Genomic DNA, 21,605 nt, shown 5'->3' on the forward strand with positions numbered 1-21,605 from the left:
TCCAGCAACCCCACTCCTGGATATGCAGCCAGAGGAAAAGAAGTCATTATATGAAAAAGGTACTTGCACAGCATGTATATAGCAGCACAATTTGCAACTGCAAAAATATGGAACCAGCCTAACTGCCCATCAATCAATGAGGGGATAAATAAAATGTGATATATATATATACACACACACATATATATGTATATGTGTGTATCTCTGTGTGTGTATATATATACATATATATATATACACACACATACACACACACACACACACACACACACCACGGAAAATTACTCAGCCATAAAAAGGAATGAAATAATGGCATTCACAGCAACCTGGATGGAGTTGGAGACTATTATTCTAAGTGAAGTAACTCAGGAATGGAAAACCAAACATCATATGCTCTCACTTATAAGTGGGAGCTAAGCTATGAGGATGCAAATGTATAAGAATCATACAGTGGACTGTGGGACTTTGGGACTTTGGGAACTCAAGGGGAAAGGCAGGAGGGGGGGCAGGGATGAAAACTATACGTTGTGTACAGTGTACACTACCCTGGTGATGGGTGCACCAAAATCTCAGAAATCACCACTGGAGAACTTATCCATGTAACCAAACACCACCTGTTCCCCAAAAACCATCAAAGTAAAACATATTTTACAAAAACAAAATAAATAAAAATTTAAAAATTAAAAATGAATTATTTGTTTTCAAAAGAAATGAACACTTGTATAGTTTTTGTGTAATGCGAAAGATGAATATCCACAATTACATGAAAAAGCTATTAAAATCCTCCCAGTCTGGGCGTGGTAGCTCCCACATATAGTCCCAGCTAATGGGAAGTCTGAGGCAGGAGAATTCTTTGAGCCTAGAAGTTCCAGGCTACAGACGCCACTGCACTCCAGACTGGGTAACAGAGCGAGACGCTGTCTCTAAAACAACAGTAATAATAATCATCCTCCCTTTTTCAACTCGGTATTTGTGTAAGGCTAGACTTTTTTAAATACACGCTTCAATCAAAATAAGAGAATGGCTGGGATGCAATTACAGGCCATAAACCTAAGTGAGTTAATGCAGGAACAGAAAACCAAATACTGCATTTTCTCACTTACAATTAGGAGCTAAACACTGAGCACACATGGACATAAACACGGGAACAACAGACATTGCAGACGACTATAGTGGGGAGGGTGGGGACATGGGTTGAAAAACTACCTATGGGTGCTATGCTCACTACCTGAGTGACAGGATCCATACCCCAAACCTCAGCATCAGATAACATACCCATGTAACAAACCTGCACATGTACCCCATTGCTGTGGGCTACGTGGACTACACGCAGTTCGTGAGGTTCGACAACGACGCCGCGAGTCCAAGGATGGACTCTAAAATAAAAGTTAAAACTTTAAAAGTAGGAGAACGTACCATATGAGACAGACAAGAGTGACACTTGCAACAATGTAAAATGATCACTCTTCTTGTTATTAAAAATCTTGGAAAAGTCTGTCAGAGGTCTTCAAACCGAGCGATTCCATCCTGAATGAGGGCTAGGAAAATGAGGCTGGGACTTGCCGGGCTGCATTTCCAGAAGGTTAGGCATTCCTAGCCTCTAGACGTTTATTAACAGAATGATAAAGCTTACTGAACAGACCAGACTCAAGAATGTCCTGATAGTCCGGTATCTTGAGAACAGACGCCTTCCTAATTTTGCTTTAAAGATAATAATATTGATTCTTATAAAATACAGTGATTTAAAAAATTCATCCTTTATTACAAACCTTTATAGTACAGCACATCTCCCCATGATTTTTGTTATCCTATATATGAACATGCATTGTACCTAGGGTGGGCCTGTTCTTTTCCTTTTCCTTTTGGGAATGACCTATTCTGTATAAAGTAGCTATTCTTTCACTCCTTTTCTTTCTTAATAAACTTGCTTTCACTTTGCACTGTGGACTTGCCCTGAATTATTTCCTGCATGAGATCCAAGAACCCTGTCTTGGAGTCTGGATCGGGACCCCTTTCTGGTAACAGCTCCAGAAGGTGGAATCTTTTCCCATTGGGAGTTGCAGAGCCAATACATGAAACCAAAAGTGAGCATCAAGCAGAGCAAGTTTTATTTCCTGGCCAGGAAGTGAAAAGGTGGGAACAGCTCTGGCAAATCAACTTCTCGGCTAGCGAAGGGTGAGGGGGTAAAAGTATAGGTTTGCTCTGATGAAGGCGTTGGGAATTAAAAGTGAGGGGAGGAATGATCATGTATTTTATGGGAAGTCGGGGGCAGGGGGTGGAGCGGGGTGGGGGGTGGAGGTGAACTTCCCTGAACCAGCAATACAGCCTTCCTTTTTGTCCTTTTAGGACTTCTTCCAGTCATTGTCATGGAGATTGCCAATTGTCATGGCGCTGGTGGGAGTGCCATTTAGCACGGAAACAGGATTGTAATGAAGCCTGAGGCCCTTTTTTTTTTTTTTTTTTTGAGATGGAGTCTCGCGCCTGAGGCCCTTTTTAAGTCATTTGGCCTGCTATCTTCGTTCTAACCAGTTTCAGCTGGTTTGATTGCAAAGGCAACTTCCTGAAGCATGTCCTATTTTTCAAAGATAAGCAGAGTTAAGGCCAGGTGCGGTGGCTCACACCTGTAATCCCAGCACTTTGGGAGGTGGAGGCGGGCAATCCCTTGAGGCCAGGAGTTCGAGACCATGCTGAACAATATGGTGAAACTCCATAGCTGGGTGTGGTGGCCTGGGCCTGTAGTCCCAGCTCCTCAGGAAGCCGAGGTTGGAGACCAGGAGATCAAGGCCTGAGCCCAGGAGATCAGTGCTGCAGTGAGCTATGATTGCACCACTGCACTCCAGCCTGGCCAACAGAGTGAGACCTTGTGGGGAGGGAGGGGGGTGGGGGGGTAGGGGGCGGACAAAAACAAAAACACTGATTTAAACAGTTCCTGGGCCAGGACTCAGGGAGATAGTGTAACAAAGAGCAGTTGGGGTAGGAGGAAAAGGAGCAGGACAAAGTTCCAGGTCCCCGGGCGTGGCTCTCAGGGTCTCAGGCCCTGAGGGCAGAGTCTAGGGATTGGGAAATCCAGCTTTGAGGATTCCACACTCCCAGGAGTTTCACTTCTTGCTCTCCAAACTGGTGTCAGGTCCTTCTTCTGGGCTTTTAGGCCTTAGTTCTCATTCCCATTGGGTGTCAGGTTTCTAGAGAGCCAATCAGCGTCACCATGATTCCCGACTATAAAGTCCCCACGCACCCACCAGAACTCAGATCCTCCCCAGATCCCGAGGATGGTGGTCATGGCGTCCCGAACCCTCCTCCTGCTGCTCTCCACGGCTTTGCTGCTGACCAAGACCTGGGCAGGTGAGTGCAGGGTCAGGAGGGAAACGGCCTCAGCAGGGAGGACCAAGGGGCCCGCCCCGCAAGGCGCAGGACCCAGAGAAACCGCATCAACGCCCCCACCCCACTCCGCACCCCTGCCCCAACCCTTTCCTCCGTCCCCCGACCCCCCTCCCCCGAGCCCCCTTCCTCTACTCTGCTCATTAACCTCTAGACTTGGCCCCTCCTTGCCCCCAGGTTCCCACTCCTTGAGTTATTTCTACACCGCCCTATCCCGGCCCTGCTGCGGGGAGCCCCGCTTCATTGACGTGGGCTACGTGGACAACACGCAGTTTGTGCGGTTCGACAGCGACGCCGTGAGTCCGAGGATGGAGCCGTGGGTGGAGCAGGAGGGGCCAGAGTATTGGGAGGAGGAAACACTGAGAGCCAGGGCCCAGGCACTGACTCACCAAGTGAACCTGCGGACCCTGCTTTACTACTACAACCAGAGCGAGGCTGGTGAGTGACCCCGGCACTGTGCCAGCACTTACTCTTTTGCAAAGCACCTGTGACAATGAAGGACAGATTTATCACCTTGATGATTGTGGTGATGGGGACCTGATTCCAGCAGTCACAGGTCAGGGGAAGGTCCCTGCTGAGGACAGATCTCAGGAGGGTAGTTGGTCCAGAACCCACGTCTCCTTTCTTCATGTTCCTGATCCTGCCCTGGGTCTGCAAGTCACAGTTCTGCAAACTTCTCTGGGATCCAAGTCCTGGGGATTCCTCTAGGACCTCAGGGCCCTGCCTCCTCCCTGGCCTCTCACAGGACATTTTCTTCCTAAAGATAGGAAAGGAGGGAGCGACTCTCAGGCTGCAGGTAAGTATGAAGAAGGCTGATCCCTGAAATCCTTGCAATATTGTGGTCAGGAGCCCATGGAGGAGCTCACCCAGTCCACAATTCATCTTCGAGCCACATCTCCAGTGGGCTCTGACCAGGTCCTGGTTTTTGTTGTTGTTGCTGTTTTCCCTCCTTTCTTTGTTTTATGGAATTTCAGTGGTTTGTGTTTGGTTTTGGTTTTGCTTTGAGACAGGGTCTGGCTCTGCTGCCTGGGCTGGAGTGCAGTGGCAAAATTTTGGGTCAAGCACTCCTCCCACCTCAGCCTCCCAAGAAGCTGGGATTTCAGGCACATGCTACCACACCCGGCTAACTTCTGTATTTTGTTGTGGAGACAGGGTTTCACCATGTTGCCCAGGCTGGTCTGGAATTCCTGAGCTCAAGCAAATCTGCCTGCCCTCAAAGTGCTGGGATTACAAACGAGCCACCAAGCTCAGCCAAGTCCATTTTTTGTACTACCCCAGGCAGCAACAGTGCCCAGGGCTCTGGTGTGTCACTCAAGGCTTGTAAAGATAAAATCCTGGAGGGCCTGAAGTGGGTTGGGGGTGGGGAAGAGGGGATAGTAATGAGTTATGGGGATTCGTTGATTGGGAATTTTTGATTGTGTGGTGGGCTTTTCAGAGTGTCACCACTTACCATGACTGGCCTGAATTTGTTCATGGCTATTTTCTCCTGTAGCCTGAGACAACTGCCTTGTGAGGGACAGAGATGCAGGATTTCTTCACGCCTCCCCTTTGCAACTTCGAGAGACTCTGGCTTCTCTTTCTGCAAAGGCATCTAAATGTATCTGTGTCCCTGTTAATGTGAGGAGGTAGAGAGACAGCCCACCTCTGTGTCCATCATGAGCTCCTTCCTTACACTGACCTGTGTTCCTTCCCTGTTCTAGAGGAGTGTGGCTGAGATGTCCCCATCCCTGTCTCAACATCATGGTGCACTGAGCCACAGCCTCTTACTTTTCTGTTAAAAATTAAAACCTGGATCTCAATTTATTTGTTCATATTCATGCGATGAAATGGAGTTAAGGAAGCTAAGGTCATAGCTAGAAATACAGACGAATAATTCCAGCACATCTCTAGCAAATTTAGCCTATTCCTATTCTCTAGGCTTTTCCTTACCACCTGTAATCTTGACCATATCCCTTGGAGTTGAATACTGTTTTCATACTGCTGTGGTTTGAATGTTCCTTCCAACACTCATGTTGAGACTTAATCCCTAATGTGGCAATACTAAAAGGTGGAACTTTTAAGATGTGATTGGATCATAAGGCTCTGCCTTCACTCATGGATTAATGGATTAATGGGTTATCACAGGAATGGGACAGGTGGCTTTATAAAAAGAAGAAGAGAGAACTGAGCTAGCATACCAAGCTCCCTCACCATTCAATGCCCTGCACCACCTCAGGACTCTGCAGAGTCCTCATCAGCAAGAAGGGTCTCACCAGATACAGCCCCTCAACCTTGGACTACCCAGTCTTCAGAACTATGAGAAATAAATTTCATTTCTTTACAAATTACCCAGTTTCATATGTTCTGTTAAAAGCAATAGAAAATGCAGTAAGGCAGGAAATTCGTACTGAGAAGTAGGGGGTTGCTGATAACAAATACGTGAAGACGTGCATTCAGCTTTGAAACTGAGTAATGGGTAGAAACTGGAACAATTTGGAGGAGCAGGAAGCCTAGATTCTGGTGAGGGATTAGAAGACAAGAAGACTAGGGAAAACTTCGAACTCCTCAGAGATTTATTACATGGTCTTATTACATGGTCATGACCAGAATGTTGATAGAAATGTAGACACTAAAGACCATTCTGATGAGGTTTCAGATGAGACTGAGGAACAAAGTATTGGAAATTGGACTAAAGGCCATCCATGTTATAAATTCGCAAAGAACTTGGCTGAACTTTGTCCATACCCAAGCTCTTTGTGGAAGGCCAAACTTTAGAGTGATTAATTAGCATATCTGGCAGAAGAAATTTCTAGGCAAAATATAGAAGCAGCTGCATGGTTACTTTTGGCCACTTACACTGAGATTCAGGAGCAAAGAAATAAGTTAAAGACAGAACTTATAATTAAAAAGGAAGCAGAGCAGAAAGATTTGGAAAACTGAGCCTGGCCATGTGGAGAGTGAAAAAGCATTTTCAGGGGAGGAAACCAAGGATATACCTCAGTGACCATTTGTTAAAGAGCAAGGGATAGAAGACTGTGAGATGCTATTTCTATTTTTTTTTTTTTTTTTTTTTTTTTTGGAGACAGAGTCTTGCTCTGTCACCAGGCTGGAATGCAATGGCATGATCTTAGCTCATTGCAACCTCCACCTCCCGAGTTCAAGTGATTCTCCTGCCTCAGCCTCCTGAGTAGCTGGGACTACAAGCACGTGCCACTATGCCCAGCTAATTTTTTTGTATTTTTATTAGAGACGGGGTTTCACCATGTTGGCCAGGATGGTCTCTATCTCTTGTCCTCATGATCCACCCACCTCTGCCTCCCAAAGTGCTGGGATTACAGATATGAGCCACCATGCCTGGCCCAGCCAGATGCTATTTCTCAAGAGAATGGAAGACCCCAAAGGCAATTCAGAAATCTTTGAGGCTACCCCTCTTGTCACAGGGCCAGAGGCCTAGGAGGAGAGAATGGTTTCAGGGGACAGGCTGTCTCCAAGAGCTCACTGCCCAGGACCACCTTGGGATGCTGCTCCCTACACCCCAGCACAGTACTCACTCAGTGGCCACCCCAGCAGTGGCTCTAGGTGTAGCTTATGCCACAGCTCCAGAAGGTACAAATCATAGACCTTGGTGGTGTGCAGGGTATGCTAACTCTGCAGGCTTGCAGAAAGTAAGAGCTGTGGAAGCTTCCTCCACCCAGATTTCAAAGATGTCATTGAAGTCCTAGAAGACTAGGCAGAGACTTGTTGCAGAGGTGAAGGCACCACAGAGAGCCTCCACTAGAGTGATTCTGAGTAGAAATGTAAGGTGGAGCTGCCACAGAGAAACCCCACCAGGAAAATGTCTAGTGGATCTGTGGAAGCCAGGCCACCGGAGAGAGTGCCTTGTGTGGTGGTGAGAGCAGAACCTGATTGCCACCAGGACTCAACCACCAGCAGGACCCCAGAACTGGAGTCAGTAGCAGCATGCAATGCCCACTTGGGAAAGCTTCAGGCATCGGCCTCCAATCCATACGAGCAGTCACGTGGGCTGCACCAAGCAAAACTACAGACACAGGGCTACCTGAGGCCTGGGGACCCAACACCTGCTCCAGTGTGTCTGGAAGGAAGCAAATGGAGTCCGAAGAGATCATAATCCACTTCCCATGAACACCGTTTCTCTCCCATGACCCTTTAACAGAATCTTCTTCATTCTCCTCACACTCTCAAGATGAGCTATGGCAAACTTTGAAGTACAATTAAAGCTGTATTTGAGCATCACTTGTATTTCATTTGTCCATTTTGCATCTTATTCTTTTTGTTTTTTAACCACTTTCAATCCATCCTTGGGCTTCCAAAGCCATGGGCCACCCAGAACTGCATTCCCTGATCTGTGTTCTAGTTCTGGTTATGTCGACTTTCCCCTTCTCCCTGGTTGATCCCCCTAATTATCTAAGTCTCATTCTGTCAGGTGATATCCAGTGAGAAGGTAATGTACATGGTGGCAAAGCCCAGGGAGTCCTGGGTGTGAATTTTTACTTTGCCATTTCCTACCTGTGTGACTTATGCCGTGGGGCTTCACCTATCTGGGCTGCAGTTCCTCATTTTGTACATGACACCATTTTCCTGGGAGAGTTATTATAAAACTAATAGAAAGGCAAGTTCAACATCTTGCCCACACTCACCCACTTGCATTAAGTACTGAGTCAATTAGGTTCAAGAGGCTGGTGGGACACTTTTAGAAATTACAGTAATAGGGACCCTCAGGAGGTAGGATTTTTTTTTTGGGGGGGCGGGGGGGAAAGAGTCTCACTCTGTCACCCAGGGTGGAGTACAGTGGTGTGATCACAGCTCACTGCAGCCTCAAACCCAAGGCACAGGTGATTTTCCCACCTTAGTCACCCAAGCTGCAACTACAGGCAAGTGCCAGCACGCCCGGCTAATTTTTTAATTTTTCGTAGAGATGAGGTCTTGCTATGTTGCCCAGGCTGGTCTTAAACTCCTGGCCTCAATCCATCCAACTTGTCCTCCCAAAGTGCTGGGATTACAGGCATGAGTCACCACACCTGGCCAGGAGGTAGGATTCCTACTCCTAATGCATGGCTCTTGTGGAGTTGGGGGACAAGGGTAGTGGTTTATCTTTTCTTGATTCCCTTCAGTTGAATGAACAGAGGTAAGTAATTGAGTTTGAATAAAAAAGAGAAATTGCCTTCAGTTTAGTAGGTATGCTGCATATTGGTAGTATCAGTACTGCTATTGATAGACTCGGTATTGAAAATTAGGCTCAGTAGTGACAGGCTACAATCCTCAGCTAGCTGTTACAAAGTGCTTAGCACAAAGAAGGGATTTACCAGCACTCTCTGAGTTATTTCACACTCAGAAAACAGGATGTGAGTGGATTTGTTTTCATTATCAAAATCAACTCTGTCCAATAAAAACAGAATGAAAGCCACATGTGTAATTTAAATGTTTCCTGTAGCCATATTAATAAATTTTTAAAAAACAAGTGAAAAAATTTTAATAGTATATTTATTTAACCCAGCATAGCTAATATACTAGCATTGCCACATGTACTCAATATAAAAAGTATTCATTAGACTTTTTACATTCTTTTTTCACACTAAATCTTTGAAACTTGAAGTGTATTTTATATTCAGTTCCTCCATTGCCGTAGCCAAATTAGTCTCATTTTCCTCACCTTGAAATGGGATAAAAATTGTACCTACTCACAGGATTGCTGTGAGGACTAAGACCTCTAAACATCTATTCCATGCTCACTGGGTGTCAGATGCTATACGAAATGCTTTGTGTGCACTTAATCCTCACATTCTTCCTGTGAAGTAGGAACAGTTATCGGCCCACTCTACAGGTGAGGAAAATGATGCCTAGAGAAGATTAAAGAATTTCCTCAAGAGTACGTAATTACTAAGAAGCTAAGCTGGGATTTGGACCCAGACAGCCTGATTCCAAAGTTGGAAGTTTTATCCACTCTGCTAGAAAAGCAAAGGAAATATGCAGTCTAATTAGGAAAGAATGCATGAGTTTGTTCATAAAGCATAACAGTGGGTGTGAGTAACCAGTGAAGACTGCTCGATATACCCATTAAGCACAAATTCATGTGGGTATACGTAACACCATAGCCACCAGATTCCACAACAAAGTGCGTGTGTGTGTTGGCATGCATGGCATGCATGTGTGTGTATATGTGTGTGTGGGGTGTGTATGTGTGCTGGTGTGGAGAAAACCTGATTAATAATGTCCAAGCCACTCTCCAAGACCTCTTCCACTCAGGCTGGGGTCCCAGGAGCAGATGGTGGGCAAAGGGCAGGAAAAATCTGTCCCTCAAGCTACAAATAGGAGCCATAAAATAGCCAAAAGGCAGTGTTTGGGGTGAAACTGAACTTACAAGGCAAAGAGGAGAGGCTGGGAGAGGACTGAAAGAGGTATGAGGTTGTCACGCAAAGCAGGTCCCTTGGGGTCACCACCTGTGGTTCACCAGGGCTCAGGGTAAAAGCTAGAATATCACATGCTATGGCTTAAGTAACTATCACATGCTATGGCTTTTGAGGGAACTTCCAAATCAGTGTCAGTAAGTGAAGAGAAGGCATGAGTCTGATTCCTTCTATTTTTCCATAGAAGAGCAAACCGGGCACACTACTGGACATGCAGGTGGAGGGGAGCTATGCGGCAGTGTGTTATTGCTCTCCATTATAAGTCAAGCATGAGAGCAGCCTTATCAATGAAGAGACACACAAACAGCGTAGGCACCTAGCACTCTTAATTAGAGTGTCAGTTATTGACAGGGTGGGCCAGGAAGGCTGTCTGAGTTGGGCAGCACCGGCCAAGGCCTCCCTCAGAGCCAAGCTACTTGCAGCTCTCCAGTTCCAGCCAAGCCTGGAGGAGAGACTGGGTCCGCGCGGGTGGGGCCCTTGGTGCCTTGGGACCCCATGAGCACCCACCCTCCAGCTTGGGGCAGGATGGCCCAATCGGGCACTGTGGGGGTCCATTTGGAAACCACTCTCTGCTTTGAGGATAGGCGGGGAGCTTCCCTTGGAGGAGGAAGCTGTGAAGAGGGGCAGACACTAGGCCTCTGGCCAGCCCCGCCTGGGGCCCCAGCTTCCTTGTGTCAACATCTGTTGTCCCGGCTTTTCACAAACAGCGCCCAGAGTCCACTGCTTCTGTCCAGTCCACTCCTTCCCCTGCGTGGCCGAGCGGGCACAACACTGGTGGCTTCAGGACGTGGCTGTGAGCGTGGGGCTGGGGCCCAGAGCAGAGGATGGGAGAGGAGCCGCCAAGCCATCACCGACCATGGGCGCCCTTCACCGGCTCCCGGCGAGGTCAAGCTCCGGATTTGGGTTTGCCCAGCAGGTGCTTGGCGTCCACACTTCCTCTCCACCTCCTTGCCTCTCCCAGGAGGACCTGGCCCATTAGTAAGCCGGGGGCATTATGTGGAGGGGGTCAACAATAGTGTCGGGGGGAGGGGGCCGAGTGAGATTAGACATGAAAAATGGGGAACTTGGAGACCGCAGGGTTGGGGCCCAGGAGGGGTCCAGAAGCTTCTAACCAGGGCAGGTGACTAAGTGAGGGGCACTGCGGCAAGAGGAAGAAAGATTATGGGTGTGGTCTTTTTATTCCCTATTTGACCGCCAGAGGTCTGCAGCTCTATGCTTGGTGAGTTCTGACCGCCCCTGAGGGGAGCTGAGCCCAAGAGACTTTAATTCCACAAAAAAAAAAAACCTCCGGGACAGGCAGCTTCTGTGTCCAGGGAAGGGAGCCTGGGCGTGACGGTGTCTGAAAAAAGTTACACAGAGAAAAAGTAAAATTCATGTTTGCTATTCTCTATTGAACACATATCAATTAACTGGTCCCAGAGCCTGTACTGGTCTCCTGGTTTCTATCCAGGCCTTTTCTCATAAAGCCAGAATCCCCAACTCTTGGAACCGGGAATCCCCAGCAGAGAATCTCAGCTCCTAAGCTCCAATTCAGCCTGGGCTGCCTGGCACCCGCCACACTGCCCAGGAGCTGTCAATACCTGGAGCACAGTGCAGGAAGAATGCAGAGAGCTTGGTGTGGGAGGTGAGCCAGTGCAGAGGGGTTCCAGGAACTCCTTGGGCCTGTGGGGCAGCTCCCACTCAGGCCGTCCTACAGGTCCTCACCAGGCCCATTCTGGAGCAGGAAGGATGCCCTTAGTAGAGAGAGGCAAGGGAAGGGTAGAGGTGGGCATTGGGTCACTTGGACTTCGTGGCAAACTGGAGAGGGAGATGAGAGGCAAGGAGTACTGGCTCTCCAATGGAAACCGAGAGCACGTTGCCCAAAGGGAATGGGTATGTTTGTAACTCAAACCTCTGGCAGTCCTGAGTGAAGCGAAAGCAGCAGCTTCCAAAAATAAAGGAAGAGGGAGTGGGTGTCCATCAAGAGAGTAGGGAAAATGCAGAGAAGAGGATTCAAGTCAAGCTCCCAAGAACCTGACCTGTATCCTCTGGGGAGCTCTGGCACTCTGGGCTTGCAGGTTGAGACTCCACCCCACTGGTCTTTAAGAGTCCAGAAGGCCAACAGTATTCCTGCAAAAACCCCCGAACATTTAATGAAGGGATATTTGACCTCCAGATTGACCCATTATTAAATACTTATCTTCTTCAGGCAGAAGCATACTCTCCAATAAACAATGTGGTTGATGGGAATGATAATCAATGGGAATGAGGGCAATTATGCACAGCCCACTTTTTTTTGTTTTGTTTTGAGATTGTGCTGTTTTTCCTTTATTGTTGATGTCTTTTTGTTTGCGGAACTGTGGCAAAAAAAAAAAAAACTAAACTAGTAAACCTAGTTTGTCTTCCTCTCTTAAAATGCTGCTTTTGCCACAGTTAAGTGAGGTCATCATTAAGTGAGGGCCATAAAGCTAGTACCTACCACAGAAAGTGTCATGAGGAGCAAATGAGTTGATATGTGGTTTCCTCTTATACTGTTAGCCTTACAATCATTTTTTTTCCCACAGCACTTTTATTTTTCCTTACACAATGTCGTGTTGCTGGGGCCTAATGTTCTCACATAACAGTAGAAAATCAAAATTTGTTGTCATCTCTTTAAAGAAACGAGAATTGTGTACAAAAAAACCTCACATAAATTAAAAGGATGAATGTATTTACAGGTATAAATGCAAACCGCTTCCAACTCAAGGCAAGTAACAGCCCGCAGCACTCTGGCAGGAAAACATCAGCTAAGAAAGGAAACTGGGTCCTATGACTTGGACTATTCCAACTCTGACAGACCAGCAGGACAGAAACAACTGGTTCAGGAGCCCTTGCCAGCCTCTAGAGAAATCCCAGAACACTCAGCCCTGACACATTAATACCCTGCACAGATCGGAGACTGCTGGCCACGCAGACCCCCCCAAACCACAGACTTGTCTTCCAAAAGCACATTCTTACATTAGCCACAAAGTGACTAAGCCACATGTACTAAGGGTTGAAATCAAAGATATGTACAGGGTATTAAACAAGTACGAAGGGCAACAGTTAACTTGAATACAAGGTCAAAATCAGCAACAAGTTCTACAATCTAGTGCCGGTATCAGATACAAGCTTCAAGGACAATTTCTTTTCAAAGGCTTATTCCAGTTTCGTGAGGCTAGCATGAGGTGTATGCATTTGCCAGGGGCAAATTTATACTTCTGAATTAACCCATGCAGCAAATGCTATGCATCTGCTTGCAGTACCTTTAGAAGCATTTGCAGTGGACGATGGAGGGGCCCGACTCGTGGTACTCCTGCTTGCTAATCCACATCTGCTGGAAGGTGGACAGTGAGGCCAGGATGGAGCCGCCGATCCACACCGAGTACTTGTGCTCTGGGGGTGCAATGATCTTGATCTTCATGGTGCTGGGTGCCAGGGCAGGGATCTCCTTCTGCATCCTGTCAGCGATGCCCGGGTACATGGTGGTGCCGCCTGACAGCACCATGTTGGCACAGGTCTTTGCAGATGTCCACCTTGTACTTCATGAAGGAGTTGATGGTGGTCTCATGGATGCCGCAAGATTCCATGCCCAGGAAGGAAGACTGGAACAGTGCCTCCAGACACCGGAACCACTCATTGCAGATTGTGATGAGCTGACCATTGGGCAGCTCGTAGCTCTTCTCCAGGGAAGAGGAGGATGCAGCGGTGGCCATCTCCTGCTGGAAGTCTAGGGCAACGTAGCACAGCTTCTCCTTGACGTTGTGCACAATCTCCCACCCGGCCAAGGTGGTGAAGCTGTAGCCACACTTGGTGAGAATCTTCATGAGGTAGTGGGTCAGGTCCCAGCCAGCCAGGTCCAGACACAGGATGGTGTGGGGGAGGGCATAGCCCTCGTAGATTGGCACCGTGTGTGTGACCCAGTCTCCAGAGTCCATGACAATGCCAGTGGTTTGCCGAGAGGTGTAGAGGGACAGCACGGCCTGGATGGCCATGTATATGGCCCGAGTATTGAAGATCTCAAACACGATGAGTCATCTTCTCTCTGTTGGCCTTGGGGTTCAGGGGAGCCATGGTCAACAGCACTGGGTGCTCCTCTGGGGCCATGCACAGCTTGTTGTAGAAGGTGAGGTGCCAGATCCCCATGTCATCCCAGTTGGTGATGATGTCATGCTCGATGGGGTACTTCAGGGTCAGGATGCCTTGCTTGCTCTGGGCCTCATCGCCCATGTGGGAGTCCTGGCCCATGCCCACCATTATGCTCTAGTGCCGGAGACACCCAAAGATGGAGGAAAACACAGCTCTGGGGGCGTCATTCCTAGGAAAGCGAGCTTTGCACATGCCGGAACCATTGTCAATGACCAGCGCCACGATCTCTCCTTCCACTGCGACTGGCAGAGGAGCGGGCAGGCCAGTGGTGGGAGGACACGGTGTGCCGGCTGGCGGCGGCAACTGAGACCAGCCTTACAACAATTTTAAATGTCATGAAACACAGTCCACTCTAAGTTTTCACCTTTGTTGGTTGACTTAGTGTGCAAATGGAGTCACCCTTCTATTTGGTGAACACAGTGGAGGACTCCAAAGTGCACTTCCTACTCGATATGCCACGCTCAGCAGCTGCAGTTCCCACCGCACACTAGAGCCAGTGTTTCTGGCACCCTAGAAAAAGGAAACCATTTTTTAAGAAACTGCTTTTGTTCCAGTAATATTATGCCGCAGAGGCCCAAAGAAACTTGATTAAGGATTTTATAGAAAGAGCAAAGGACAATTTGATTGTCTTCTTTTTTCGCATTTCAATAGGGAATGGAATGATTCTGTTTTACTCAGAGTGTCTTCCAAGACTTCCGTAGAGAGCAATGCCTTTGAAACAGGCCAAATCTGCTTTAAACCATGTTGTTCTTGTTTTTTCTTAATTCTGTGTTACAATTACTGTGGATGTTTTCACATTTTAAATCATCATTGTCTGAACCTTCATATCCAGTTTTTCCAAGAGGCAAAATTGATCTTTAAACACAAAGCATAAAGTATTACCAAGATGTTCCCAAAACACTGTTGATAACCACAACTGCTATAGAATGGTATTTATTCATTTGTTCATTCATTCATTTAAACTTTCAGGGCCATCCAGGAACAGTGATAGACACTGGACAGCAGCCTGAGTGGGGTGAGCTCCTGGCCCTAAGAGAACTCAGACAGCAGTGGGATGGTCAGCCCTGAACAGTCAATTTCCTGCCTATCTCTGCCATCCAGGCTGAGCTGGAAGCTGGTACAGAGTGGGTGTCAGACTGGCCTGTGAGATGCCACCTGCACTGCCTTTACTGCAAGTGCCATCAGTCAGAGCCCTTAGAGAGGGAAGGAATTTGACTGGGGTATTAAGCTCCAGAGCATCACATCCAGGGATGCTCACTCCCCCTCAGCCTGGGGGGCTCCATGATTGGCAAAGGGCAACCCTACCCAGATGTTCTCAGACTTTGTTTCCTCTCCAGGCCCCTAATGATGTCAGTTGAGATCAGGCTTGTGGTCACAATGGTACCGGGGACATAAAGTCAAGTGGCAAGTTGCAAGTCAAGTTGCTGCTCCTAATCTCAGGAGCAGATTAGGAAGCGAGCAGGACAGTGAGAGGAAAGAAGACCCAGGAGCAGATGTTACAAGGAAGCTCTGGGTCCCTCAGAGCCCTGCAGCTCCTGCCTGGGCATGGTTCCTGGCTCCAGCAAAGCCCAAATTCTGAGGTTTCTTCAAGAAGCCCGTGGCCCCCAACCCTGCTTCTGTGTGTCATGGGAGGTTCTCATGTTAACGCTTTTCTCACTCCCCCTTCAGAGGAAACTCCAAACTCTTCCTCCCTGCTGGACATCACCTGAGGTCAAATCTAGGGATCTCATAGGATGCCTCAGATTCCCCTGAAAGGCAATGACCCATCCCCAAGGGAAATAGGGACCCCAGTGCTCCAGGCGATGGAGAAGCAGAGCTGAGTATGGGCTGACCTGGCCCTGGGAGTAGAGGCACTGAAGGAGAGTCCATGGCTGCAGAGCTTTGCTCTGACCTGAAGACGCAACAGACACAGGAGTGGAGAATCCCTTTCCCAACCCTAGATCTCATGCACTCGCTGTGTGCCCTCCAACGCCATGTGGACCTTTGTGGCAGCCCTGGGCTGCCTGAGCTGCTCTGACCTTCCGTAACTCCCAGCGGCCCTTCTCTCTGGTTTCTACAGAGTAAGGAGACAGATCTTGGCCCTTTTTTTTAAACTTACCTTTGCCTTCAAACCTATCCCCTCTTTTCACTTCCCCTAGATCCTTAAGCAAAAAGTACAATCTAGATCGTTGATAGGAGCTTTCTCTCTGCACACACACACACTATGAAACACACATATACACAGAGAAAGACATAAATATACACACATATCTCTTAAGTACACTCCTATTTCCCTCCTTCACTTCTATTCTCTAGTGATGGATCTGGCCTCTGCCTCCCAGAGTCCACCAGAGCCAGTTGGCCTCAAAATTACTCACCTCTTTTGGCAGGGACCTTGAGCCCCATTTTTCTATTAATTCTAGTCCACTGCAGCTGACAGCACCCTGGCCTGATTTCAGGAATTTGGGTACTTTTATCTGCTCTACTTCTAGTTATCGGAGTGGCACTGACCATCTCTAGGGCCCTGTTTACTTCTCTGAAAAGTGAAGGACTCAGACTACATTCTGTTGTTCTTGACAGGTCTAGGAGTCAATAGTTTTCTAATTCCCCCATGAGGTGACCAGAGTGGTCTTATGTTCTATATGCTCCTTCATCACATTCCAAGTAAAAGGATGAGCAGGATCCAAAAAATCATCCATAGTCCTGAAAACTCTCATGTCCACTCAGTTATGGGACCCTGGAAAATGCACCCAGGAGCAAGCAGAGTCCTGTGAGGAGAATAGAGGTGGTGATGGTGCCATTATAACATTCAGGAATATATATATCTTTATAGAGACTGTCTACTCATCTCTATAACCAGAATTACTTTTTTGATGACTTCTATGCTGTTAAATTAATTGAGGCCATTTTCCAGCTCAGAATATTGCCCCAGAATTGCACAGTGCATCCATCTCATGAACTGGAGGAAAAAAACTTTATTCTTCCATTCCTAGAAGTAATGGTGCATAAATGACACCTAGATCAGGGTGGGTGAGATTCTCAGTTTTTGATGACACTTTGTTCAATTCTATCAATTGCAGAGAGATGTGATGAATCTTCTACTGACTATGGAATGAAGGGTAGTCCTTTTTTATCTGAATCTGACCACAGCTCCGTTGGGATGTGTCCCAATCACTTCCCAGGAGGACAGAGTCAAAGAGACTTCTCAGCTTTCCCACATGAACCCAGCACCACATAGGCCCTCTCTGAGCCCCAGGAAGCCTATGGGTAAGGATGTCTTTGGAGAGAATTGTACAAAGAAAAATGACTCGTTCCCTTTCACTGGGTCTACTCAAGAGAAGGCAGTCCTAAGCCAGGCCCAGGGAATCAGTCTCCAGATCAGGCCGGTCCTGATCAGGGCTCTTGTGCAGCTCCTCCTCAGTGATCGGATGTCCCCTTCATTCTGACTGGTCTGTGCCCCCATTCAGATCATGGGACCCTAGTACAGCACTCTCCTGGGGCCACAGTGCACTTAGACACACCCAGGGACAGGGTGGTGACTCCTTTGGGGTTGCCCATCTCCAGATGTGTCCAGGGGCACTTTGGCCTCAGGAGAGGAGCTACTGAGGCTCCTGCACTGTCCTGCAAGTCCACAGATGATATGGGAGCAGAAAAAGACTCCTAGGCAGGGCACCAGGGAGAGACAAATGGTATTTGGGAGCTTACTTAGCCCAAGACATCAGCTGCTGAATCACCTGGCAAGGTGGGAGGCAGGGAATGGTGAGAAGATGGGAACTCTGACCACCAGATGAAAAGGAGTCATGTGACTTTGTAACTCAGAATTTTAGGAGTCGTGAAAGCAAAGGAAGTGGCAGGCCAGTTCAAATTAATGACTAAGGAATGAGAAGTGTGGAAGCCACAGAACAAGGAACAGAAAAAAGAGAGATGAGGGAAGAGCCCACCATGCTGGGTACCAGGTGCCAGGTGCATTTTATTGGGTCTCTGACAACTTGGGGAGGAGTCCAGTGAGACCTGCCCCATGTGATTCATCAGTTTCTCCCCTACTGTGCCCTGCTTTCCTCCTCACTGGGCCTTTTCTGTCACTTCTTCACCCCTCCTCCTACTCCACTGTCTGCGACCCCTACTCAAAGTTTCTTCCCCTCTGGAATTCCAAAAGCTGCCAAAATGAGGGTGGAGTCCTGCCTTCCAAGAGGGGTTCTTCAGGGGATCCCATGAGGCTAATCTTGCATGTTTTCATCACTTCCTGATGCCTGGTTACAAGAGCTTTCCAGAAGATCTTTCCTCCTGGATTTGGGGAAACAAAAATGGTTTCCTTTTGTTTTTAATAGGGGTGTGTGTGTGTGTGTGTGTGTGTGTGTGTGTGTGTTTGCATGCACACACTTGCAGGGATGGGATTTACTACATCAGATAATCAGGAAAGATTATCAAACTAAGATAATGTTGCATTACTTTTCTATGACTGCCATAGCAAATTACCACAAGTTTAGTGGCTCAAAACAAACTTACTCTCTTACAGCTCTGGAGGTCAGAAGTCCAAAAACAGTCTCATTGAGTTAAAGTCAAGGTGCAGGTAGATTTGGTGTCTCTGATGGATGCAAGACAGAATCCAATACCTTCCACATTCCTTGGATCCTGGCTTCTTCCTGGAATCATGCCCATCTTTTCTTGGGTGTTCACATCCCCTACTACTGTGGTCAGGTCTCACTCTGCCTCCTCTTATGAGGACACTCAGGATTATATTTAGGAAGCACCATATCAGGCAGGCTGCACTCCCTGTCTCTAGTTTAATCACATCTACAAAGCTCCTTCTGCCATATGAGGTAACAGTCACAGGCTTGGATGATTAGGACATAGATGTCTTTGGGGGCCGTTATTTAGCTTACCACACTAGCCTTGCGAGAAACAGCATTATCCTTACGAAAGTCCTCCTAGAAGTACATCCAATGTTTTCTAAGGGAAAACCATTGAGGGAGAACTAAATTTTGTCATTACAAAAGGGATGAGGCATGAGGAGGTCAAAGGAAAGCAAAGACACAGAATGAAAATTCAGTGGTCCTTCAGCGTTTATAAATCTGTGCATCAGGGAAGGGGAGAAGGACCTTCCAGGTAGAGGAAATAACTGAGTGATGGCCCAGGAAGTGTATAGTGTGCTTTGACGAGAGCTTAACAGAAGAATAGGAACACTTTCCCATGGAGCTGATGGTGGCAGTGATGGTGCATTTGGGATCTAAGGGAGCTTTATGTATTTATTTAGTTAGAGACAGAGTCTGGCGCTGTCACCCAAGCTGGAGTGCGGTGGCAAAATCATAGCTCCCTGTGATCTTGAACTTCTGACCTCAAGTGATTCTCCCACTTAAGCCTCTCCAAGTGCTGGGATTACAGGCATGAGCCACAGCTACCACCCCTAAAATAGCTTTTAGAGGATGTGAGGAAATAATCTGGTTTTAACCATTAAATAATTCAAGGGGATTCTGATTCAAGGGGATTCTAAGTCAAAATCCCACCCAGTAAGAATGATACTGCAGTGCAGGCTGCCTTTGTTGGCTTTGGTTGAACTGGGGTATCCGGTCCCCTCCGCAGTGCTTGTGCAAAAGCTGGTTTGGTGCAGAGAATCCCTCTTCATGGGAAAGGAGGCGCGGCCAGAAAGGTGGCCGCCCCCTCGCTCATCCCGCAATGTATGTTTTTGGGGGAACCTGGTGCTGAACCATTTCTAGGGGACCTGCTTCCAGATGAAGGTTCTCACAATAGCAGAGCAGCTCCCGAGCTTCAATCTGTTGAAAGTCAGCTCTCCGCACAAGGGTTTGACCCACCGCGAGCATGTCCATTTCATCCTTCCTGCCTCCAACCCCCGTGGTTTGTCCTTGGCTGGAGGCGCGCTCCCCACAACATCCCCTGACTCAAGCCTCAGAGCATCTTGCCCAGGAGCTCGCCTGCATCAAATGTGCCGTGCTGTTGGGAGGCGCTCCTCCCTCCCTGGGGGCTTACCCAGAGAGAGGGACCTGCCCAACTAGGGCTCGCCAAGGCCTCGGAATGGGACTTGGGGTGCAACGGGAAGGTCGACAGCTGTGTCGGAGGGCAGTCTGGTGGCCCCTGTAGCAGGGGTGGCCACGGCCAAGGGGGGCAGCGCCAGCCGCGCCTGAGGCCAGCCAGATACTACGGAAGTCACACTGCCCTCTCCCCCGGGGTAACAGACAGAGAGGGGCAGACTGGACTCTGCCCTTGCGCCCCTCCACCTAAAAAACGGGAAAAAAGAAAAGGGGTGGGGGAATATGAGCCAAACCAAGTGTGAAATAGGATTGCAACCACTGGCTAGATTCTTTTAACACTATTTCAGAGGTAGAATGAATAGGACATAGCTCCTAAATAAATGAAGTAGGCGAGTGACAGGAAACATTTTTAAACTGCTAAGAAATCTTAAGTTTCATCCAATAGGAGTTTAGGGAGCAAACATGCAAGCTATGTAATTTATGATAATTTCATCTTCGTCACTGTTTTATTTTTATTACTTTCAAATACTTTATTTTCATATTGCTACAACTTTGTTTCTCTCTTCTATAATTTTTTATTTAGTTTTATAGGATCAATCACTTTTATCATTTCAATTAATCTGTCATCTTTAGTAGTAAAAGCTAGGTGACCAAAAAGCTGAAAAAATGAATAAGAAGAAAATCATATTTGACTGTATTGTTTTTTTTCTTATTTATTTATTTATTTATTTATTTTATTACACTTTAGGTTTTAGGGTACATGTGCACAATGTGCAGGTTTGTTACATATGTATCCATGTGCCATGTTGATTTCCTGCACCCATTAACTCGTCATTTAGCATTAGGTATATCTCCTAATGCTGTCCCTCCCGCCTCCCCCCACCCCACAACAGTCCCCGGAGTGTGATGTTCTCCTTCCTGTGTCTGTGAGTTCTCATTGTTCAATTCCCACCTATGAGTGAGAACATGCGGTGTTTGGTTTTTTGTCCTTGCGATAGTTTACTGAGAATGATGTTTTCCAGTTTCATCCATGTCCCTACAAAGGACACGAACTCATCATTTTTTATGGCTGCATAGTATTCCATGGTGTATATGTGCCACATTTTCCTAATCCAGTCTATCGTTGTTGGACATTTGGCTTGGTTCCAACTCTTTGCTATTGTAAATAGTGCCGCAATAAACATACGTGTGCATGTGTCTTTATAGCAGCATGATTTATAGTCCTTTGGGTATATACCCAGTAATGGGATGGCTGGGTCAAATGGTATTTCTAGTTCGAGATCCCTGAGGAATCGCCACGCTGACTTCCACAATGGTTGAACTATTGACTGTATTGTTGAGGAAAATAATGATATCTCTGTTAGAAAATCCTTTATTGAAACCATATTTCAGTGAACTTTATATTGCACCAAATTTTAACTACTTTCCTTACTGTTTCTCTCCTTGATCATTAGTGTTGTTCATCCCAAGTGTGTTAAATGATTTGGGAGCAAGAGTAGCCAAAATCATCTACATGCTGCCTCAACTTCTATTTTTAAAAAAATAATGAGTTCTTATTTGGTAGAAACATTCCTCTCTTGGTGATGTCACCAAGCCCAAGGCTGCAGTGATAGAAACCAGAATTTTTTTAAGTAATAGGTGTAATTGTACAAGAATAATTATAAACAATATTATCTCAGGTTTTGAGCTGAAAGTAAGTTCTCTAACTTTG

The 21,605-nt window shown here is 47.1% G+C and overlaps 1 protein-coding gene and 1 pseudogene across 1 annotated transcript in view; one reads left to right on the top strand and one right to left on the bottom strand.

Moving 5' to 3' along the window:
* The first annotated feature begins 3,263 nt into the window (after positions 1 to 3,263).
* Positions 3,264 to 21,605, top strand: part of LOC116459773 (saoe class I histocompatibility antigen, A alpha chain-like) — a 53,357-nt gene continuing 35,015 nt past the window's right edge. Inside the window, exons 1-2 of the mRNA XM_058432143.1 lie at positions 3,264 to 3,342; positions 3,556 to 3,823. Of these exons, the coding sequence (XP_058288126.1) occupies positions 3,270 to 3,342; positions 3,556 to 3,823 (341 nt within the window). The 5' untranslated portion in view covers positions 3,264 to 3,269. The remainder of the gene's footprint in view (positions 3,343 to 3,555; positions 3,824 to 21,605) is intronic.
* Positions 12,847 to 14,135, bottom strand: LOC116460064 (actin, clone 302-like; annotated as a pseudogene).

The sequence above is a fragment of the Hylobates moloch genome, unplaced genomic scaffold (assembly GCF_009828535.3).
Source record: "Hylobates moloch isolate HMO894 unplaced genomic scaffold, HMol_V3 SCAFFOLD_20, whole genome shotgun sequence".
Classification (NCBI taxonomy): domain Eukaryota; kingdom Metazoa; phylum Chordata; class Mammalia; order Primates; family Hylobatidae; genus Hylobates; species Hylobates moloch.